This window comes from Cynara cardunculus (genome assembly GCF_001531365.2).
Source record: "Cynara cardunculus var. scolymus isolate 2C chromosome LG 6, CcrdV1, whole genome shotgun sequence".
Classification (NCBI taxonomy): domain Eukaryota; kingdom Viridiplantae; phylum Streptophyta; class Magnoliopsida; order Asterales; family Asteraceae; genus Cynara; species Cynara cardunculus.
In genome coordinates, this window is record NC_037533.1 from 16,149,474 (window position 1) to 16,157,598 (window position 8,125).

At 35.2% G+C, this 8,125-nt stretch overlaps 2 protein-coding genes across 2 annotated transcripts in view; both read right to left on the bottom strand.

Annotated features, from left to right (window-relative positions):
- Window positions 1–2,148: 2,148 nt before the first annotated feature.
- On the bottom strand, window positions 2,149–3,491 carry LOC112513988 (two pore potassium channel a-like). Its single transcript, XM_025120251.1, has 2 exons — window positions 3,051–3,491; window positions 2,149–2,378 (listed from the first exon to the last, which is right to left on the bottom strand). Exons 1-2 carry the CDS (start codon window positions 3,479–3,481, stop codon window positions 2,249–2,251), a joined length of 561 nt encoding a protein of 186 aa, XP_024976019.1. The 5' UTR covers window positions 3,482–3,491; the 3' UTR covers window positions 2,149–2,248.
- Window positions 3,492–7,307: 3,816 nt separating this feature from the next.
- LOC112514984 (two-pore potassium channel 1-like) overlaps window positions 7,308–8,125 on the bottom strand; it is a 1,765-nt gene continuing 947 nt past the window's right edge. The window contains exons 2-3 of the mRNA XM_025121638.1: window positions 7,922–8,125; window positions 7,308–7,474 (exon numbers count right to left, since the gene is read on the bottom strand). The exon at window positions 7,922–8,125 is cut by the window's right edge and continues 582 nt beyond it. Coding sequence (XP_024977406.1) covers window positions 7,330–7,474; window positions 7,922–8,125 — 349 coding nt within the window. The 3' untranslated portion in view covers window positions 7,308–7,329. The remainder of the gene's footprint in view (window positions 7,475–7,921) is intronic.

The window sequence follows — 8,125 nt, forward strand, 5'->3', positions numbered from 1 at the left end:
GTGTTTAAGATATTGATCATGGGGCTGGTTTTGGATTCAATCTCTAATATACTATAATAAAACTGGGTTTGTAAGACACCGCTAATTTCTAAGCGTCTTAATAGACCACTTTTATATGACTTAATTCATTGGACTAAAAATTAAAGCGTTATATCTAAAGACGTTATAATAAGTTTATAGGATGTTTTTAGGCGTCTTAACAAGATTTTTAGAACATTTTTAATACAAAGCATCGTAGTAGCAATTTTATAGGACACTTTTGAAAAAATATCCTATAAACACATTTTTATAGGACATTTTTTCAAATAATGTCCTATAAAATTGTTAATGGAACACTTTGTATTAAAAGTGTCTTAAAAAACTTGTTAAGACGGCCAAAAGTATCCTGTAAACTTATTACAACTCATTTAGATATGACACTTCATTTTTTGGTCCTATAAATTAGTCCAATAAAGATGGTTTTATTACAACCCCTTTAGATAACACACTTTAGACACCATATATCTGGAAAGAAAACAAACAGTATCCTCGATGCTTTTTATTTCTCTGCTGCTTTAGCGACTTCTATCGGGTATGGAGACCTTACTCCTGATAGCAATCTTGTAACGCTACTTGTCTCCGTCTTTGGCCTCTTGGGTATGCTTCTTTTTGGGCTCATGGTGAATATGGTTATAGAGATTGTATTCAAGCCAAATGAATATGATGCAAACCAACAAACACGAGATGAATCTGACTTAGTTGATGACACTTGTATGACATCATTGATGTTGTTTGCGTTGCATATGGGCGGTGGGATGTTTCTATTGTATTTTCTTGAACGTATGGACTATATTAAGGCGTTCTTTTGTGTGACATCAACAATTACACGTATAGATAGTGATGGTTGCTTCATAACGAAAGGCGGATGCGTATTTTCGCTATTTTGGATGGTAAGTGGTACCATTTTTATAGGTCATTTGCTCTTATATTTCATGGAGCTAAACACTCAAGATAGGCAAATGTCGTTGGCGAAACTGTTTCTTGAAAGAAGGATGACTCGTGCAGACTTCAAGGCAGTTGATATCGTGTAAGTTCAATTAATTATTTAACTCTCAAACATTTATTAGGACTTTTACGGTAGTTTTTCAGGCACATCTCACTGTAAGAAAATCAGGTTTACTTGACAATTTTTAGGTGCCACGCGGTAGATTCTGTCTTATAGGACTTAAATTTATAGGATCAAACTATAAAGCGGTCTATATATATCTAAATGTGTTGTAATAAATTTATAAGATGTTTTTGGTGTCTAAACAAACTTATTGATAAATACTGATTTATTTATATTATTCTAATTTTTATTATGGATTAATTAATTTGGGAGGCCATGCATAAGTGTTCTCGCATCTTTGTATAATAGTGGTGTTTTTGTTTAAACCCTGTATATATAAGAGGAGTTTCAATTACATGTAATTCTTACAAACCCTACAAACCTAAGTATTTTCTGGATGATCCGTTGGTATTTTCTCGAGAAACGTCGAATTCCGATCCATTGGAGTTTTCAAGGTGATCTGTTGGTAATGACCGATGGATATTCCTAAATGATTTTTATAGGTAATTTAAGTCATTTGTTTTGTAGTGACCTATCCTTTTTTGGTGTGGACTCTGTAGTTGGCTTGACGATGATTTAAACTCTTTTTTATAATTCTTTTAGAGCATTAATGAAATTTATTTTATTTAAAAAATTGTAATAACTAATCAATTATCAACCAAAACAAAAACATATTTCATTTCTGGTTAAAATTCATATCCAATTATGGGGCCGTTTAATTACCAAACGCTTACCCGAGTAAGCGTTTATCAAGTAACATTACCTTTTGACAAAAAAATATGGTAAGTACCAAGAATCTTACCTTGTAAAAGCAAAGGCAAGTACTGAGAGTTTTACCCGGTAAGTAAGAGCGACGACTCTTACCACAGTTAATGCTTATTGGGTAAATTGTTGTATTTGATACCATTTTTGTGGATTAAAATCTTACCCGATTAGTAAAACATTTACTCAAATAAGCGTTTGGTAAACGACCCCTATATCAAGTTACGTGTACATGTAACAAACTGAACAAACCTAGTAAATTTCACGCAAAGGTATGATGTGAGTCATAAATGCACATTTACTTGTAAGAAAGTAGGAAGACCATCAATAGTAACATCCTTATATAATGCGTTAAGTGGCTGTTTTAGAGGACATTAACACATCATTTCACAACTATATTTACGACGCCATAATTTCACGTAACGTCAACCTATTCGTGCCACGAGGGCCGAGTTTTCTGAACTCTGCCCTGAAAGCTTCTATGTCTTCGTATTTGAGCACCCCCTCCTCTATTAGCTCTTGAATGAGTCTGTAGAATCATCAAAGTAGACGATAATTAACATATTGAATAAGGACACTAGTTTGAGAGCCAAAGTCACTATAATGACAGACGTCATGTGTGATATGTACACTACAAATAAATTGGATTTACAGGACACCATTAATTTTAAGCGTCCTAACTCCTAATAGGCTGGTTTACAAAACTTAATTTATATGACCAAAAAATAAAACGTCATATCTAAAGACGTTGTAGTAAGTGTATAGAACACTTTTGGACATCTTAACAAGTTTTTAGGACACTTTTAACACAATGTATCCCATTAGCTTTTTGTAGGACACTTTTGAGAAAGTGTTTTACAAACCTATTCTTTTTACAGGACACTTTTTTTATAAGACATTTTTTTTAAATAGTGTTCTATAAAATAATTAACATGATGCCTTTTTATTAAAATGTCCTAGAAAACTTCTTACGACCCCCAAAAACCTCCTATAAATTTATTACAACGCATTAAGTCTTATAAAATGGTCTATTAGAAAGCTTAAAATGGCGTTCTATAAACCCAATTTTGTAATGGTAGGATCTCCAGAAGACGCGAGATAACCCTCTTGTATGATCAATATTAGTGGCCCGTGATGCCTCAAAAACTACCGTTAGATGAAAGGCGAGTACTTTACGCGTATCACTCTTACTTGTACTTACATTGGAACATGATTGCTATAATCTGGTTTCTTATCGTCTGGCTTCTTATCGTCTGGCTTCTTATCGTCTGGCATCTTATCGTCTGGCTTCTTATCGTCTGGCTTCTTATCGTCTTTCTTGTCTGACTTCTTATCATCTTTCTTGTCGTCTCTCTCGCCCAACATCGCTGGCTTCGGTATTTTTATAGCCATCGCTTTTATCTTCTCTTTTGACCTTTGTTTTATTTCTGTGTATACCTTGGTAAAAGTAAAGAGCACAAAATTTTTATAAAGAGCACCAAATATCATCCAGAATATTGCGAAGCTTCGTCCAAGTTTTGTTGAGAAGCATTTTTCGGTACCTGCACTTGTGATTGTTATACTGATACAATACAAGGCATGAATAAAGTCCAATCCCTCGATCAAAATCAAAATAACGGTGTCGACAATCATAATCCCCAAAAGGGAGAGCCCTATTATTTTGCTGTGTTTTTTGATCAATTCCTTTGCAGTAGCAGCATTTTGATTCGGATCTTTACGCATTATATTTTGTCGTTGCTCTTCTAAAACTTCTAGAGCCATATGTAGCAATACCCCAAAAACATACATACCCCAGAGGGAGAAGATAGTAGCAAATATTAGTGCAAGAGGGTCGTCATCAGGAGAAAGGTCTCCATACCCAACAGAAGTCATTATAACAAAGGCGAAATAAGCAGTATCAAGAATGTCATTYGTTTTTGTCTCTCCAGAAATGTGGTATCTKGCGGCATAAAAGATTATTGTACTCGAACCCAAGTAGATAACAAATACGATGGCCATATTCCATAAATCATCTGAGTTGATCTTCACGTACGTTGATTGATATTTCTTCCATGAAGCTTGGTGTATACCATAGTCTACGAGTCATAATTAGAAACCTCTAAGTGTCATAATATTTATAGTAGTGTGTATGTATAGAGAGAGAGCGCGCTTAGTTCAAATGTTAACCCAAACTATTGTGTTAACTTTATAAACTTTTTCAACCAATCACAATCCATCTTAGTATTAGTATTAGGTTGTTCTCTATCTTAGAGACTTAGAATTTAATGATAAGGGTATATGAGTAATTTTATTTTTTATGCAACTCCCATCTCCAATTAATGATTTGGGAGTTACTTTAAAAGGAAAATTACCTAAATACCCTTTTCCCCATTGTTTACATATGTATTTTGAAATTGTAAATTTAAAAAATTAATTTTTTATCATGATTAATCACAACCGTTTATTGTAAAAATCAATGACCAAGATTGGTTAACAAAGTTAACACTATATATATATATATATATATATATATATATAAGGTTCATTTGAGATGTGGTAATATTTGAGAGGTAAAGAAGTGAAACATCGTATAATTTCTCATATGAGTATGCGGAAGATAGAGAACTAGTTTCATAACTTTTACAAATACGAGGCAAATAAGCTCATATGTGAATCAATGTGATACACATGAACTTTTTGTGATACGAAACAATGATATGTAAAACAGAAATTTCTGGAGTTTCTAACACGGCCGCACCTTATGATCCTGCATGACCGTGCATAGTGTTATTTTGCAAATAGGAACTTTTGGGTGTTTTGACATGGCCGCACCTTATAATTCGTCTTGGTCTAGTGTTATTCTGCAAACAGAAAGTTTTGGATCTTTTGACATGGCTGCACTTTATAATCTGTCCTGGCTGTGTGCGATGATAAGGATGATTTTGTTAGCTTTTAAGATTGGGATCAAATTGAAATTCCACTATGGATTAGTATAAATAAACCCCTTTAGTTCCATCATGATGGAGAACAAAATTGAAAGCTTAGAAACCCTAGTTTGAGTTGACAAAATTTTGAGAGAGATTATACACAAATTTAGTGTTTGGTTTGTCATTTCACTTCAGTGTTTAGGCGTTCTTCATCAATAAAAGTTCCTCCTCTTCACTGTGGACTACATCACCATACTAGTGGTGGAACCACGTAAATGTCTGTGTTTTTGTGTGTTCACAAAGTTTTTTGGTTTATTGATCGTTGTGCTTTCAATCCTACTTTGTTATCCACATTCGTTATTGGCTAGCATCACATATTTGATTGTCATTGAATAAATTTCATTATTTATTTTGTTTTTTGGGACCTTTGTGGTGTCGAAAACCCCAATAAATGGTATCAGAGCTTCCGTTTTTTATTATTGGCATTTTGGTAAAACATATTCAAGCACTACTTCCAACATCGTGATGATGAGCTCTAAAGAGGACGAAAACTCAGATAAGTCTTCATCAAACACTTCTTATACCTACATTAAAGGTTCGTATGCAGCCTCCAGATCGACTCTTCAGATTGAGAGGTGGAATGGGGACGACGACTTTGGAAAGTAGCAGTGGAAGATGAAGCCAGTACTTCGAAGAAACCGGGTGCATCGTGTTGTCTTTTGAACTAGACAAACTCCCCCTTGATATATCGGAAGAAGAATTGGAGAAGATGGAATAATGGGTTCTCACGACATCACAACTAGCAATGGAAGAGAAAGTGATTCCAGAGATAAGCTCGGAGACAACCGCATGAGGCATTTGGAACAAACTAGAAGAGCTCTATCTTACGAAGGTTCTCACAAATGGTCTCATCCTACTCAAAACTTTCTTCACTAACAAGATGGAGGATGGTACACCAATCAAGTCTCGTCTCAACGTTCTTGATGATTTGATTATGAAGATGAAATCAATATACTTGAAGATAAATGAAGAACAAATGGCAATGATCATTCTATGCTCCCTCCCTGAAAGGTATACTAGCTTTGCTAATTCATTAATATATGGTAGAGATACCATAACTATGGCAGATGTGAAAATGGCCTCTTAAATGAGGATCTAAGGGATCAAATGGCTTGAATGTCGACAAATATGATAGGAGCAGCAACCATGGGTTATTTATAGGGAGAGGACAATGAATTTCGAAAGAGAGATCAAAAGGTCGTTCAAAGTCACGCAAGCCAAAATTTGGAGGCAAGTCCAAGAAGAGTGGAAATTGCCATGATTGTCATCAATCCAGACATTTTGATTAAAGAATGTCCAAGTATTAAAGCCAAGACCGACAAGGAAGGTTCATCTTCATTTGTTGTCGTGAACGATTTTGATGATCCTCTAATCAGCGTCAACCGGAGGTGAGACTATCAAGGACCAATGGGTCTTGGATTCAGGGGATTCTTTCCACATGACTCCGCATAAGGAGCTCTTCTCGTCACTTGAAGAAAAAGAAGAAGCAACATCCTCATGGCAAACAATACGGTGTGTAAAAGCTTGGGCATTGGTACCATCAAGATGAAGATGTTTGATGGCATGATCCGAACTATTTCACATGTAATGTATGTTCCTCTATGACTAAATATCTCATTTTCCTTGGTCAAATGTACGAAATCAAATGTACCATCAAGATGAAGATGAAGATGTCTCATGGGACTCTTGCGATAATCAAATGTACGAAAGCTCCAAATAATCTCTATTTTCTAGACGGACAAACATCAGGTGCAAGTGCATGCGTAGGTGAATATAATGCAAAGAAGGTATATGCCTCCAAACTATGGCATCTAAGACTTGGCCACACTTCGTAGAAAAATTTAGAGATCCTGCATAAGCGGAGCCTTATCAAGAAAAAAGAAATCGAGAGCCTAAATTTCTGCAAGGAATGCATCCTTGTAAAGCAAACAAAGATCTCTTTTGGTGTTGGCACACACAATACAACGTGAATTCTTGATTAAGTACACATGGATGTTTGGGGGACCCGCTAGCATTAAATCCCATAGTGGAGGTCAATACTCCGTCTCTTTCATTGATGATTATTCTCATAAAGTTTGGATCTTTATCATGAAATAAAAATCAGACTTGTTTGAAAAATTCAAACAATGTTTAACTTTGGTCGAAACTTAATCCAGAAGAAAGTTGAAGGTGTTGAGATCAGATAACGGTGGAGAACTCAAAAGTTGTTAGTTCATCTCATTTTGCAAAGAAAAGGGGATCCATCGACACTTCACCACCCTACATGATCTACAATCGAATGGAGTGGCGGAACGGATGAATCAACCATGGCTAGAGAAAGCAAGATGTATGAGGTTAACCGCCAGAAGCTTTATCTTTGGTCGTGCACATCATTAACCACCTTTTATCATCGGCGATTAATAGTAAGATTCCCGAATAGGTAAAAAGGTAAGAATTCAGTTTGTTTCAGTTATATTTGTATCTTTGGTCACGTGTCGTATGTCCACTACAATACAAATTAAGTTAATTAAGCTGCTAACAAACAAACAAACGGAAGAGACATATATATATAACATCACGTGTCATGATTAACCTACCTGGCTCTTTAACGTCAACAAGCTTTCCTTCTAGATGTAACCTTTTTGCCCTCCTGCCCTTGTATTTGAGAAATCCGAGTTCCCTATGCATAAAATCACCAAATTAAATAGAAATACCACAGATTTAGATATGACTTATTATCACATTTTTATTTAGGGGTTATTTGTTTACTTCTTAATAGTTTCATTAAGAAACATTATCTGAACCATTAAGAGGTGAATATTGTTTGGTAAAAAAAAAGGTCGGACTCTTAATGGTTCTAAAATGTTCTGAATGATTTTACATCATCAACCTCCCTTAACCATTATGTGCCCTAATTTCATCGTAAACAATTACCAAACAAATTATATTTCATTTTGCACTATATCATGAGGGCCTCTTAATCATTTTATACCAAACCATTCAACAACTACCAAACAGCCCCTTAACAATAGATTTTTATCCCACAAAAGACCATCATGTAGGATCAGTATTAGTGTGACTGGTTAGACAAAACGTAGAGTGTTTCATGGTTGCTAATTGTACTTACGTTATAAAGCCATCATCATCAAGATCACTTGGGAGCATGTCTACAAGTTTGTCATCCTTTTTCCCGACTAACCATTTGCGTCGGTGATGATACGTCTCCGTAATGATATATATCATGCCACTTAAAACGAACACTCCGAATAATATCCAGAATACTGCAAAGAAGCGTCTACCTTTTGTCGAGAAGCATTTCTCGTCACTTAAG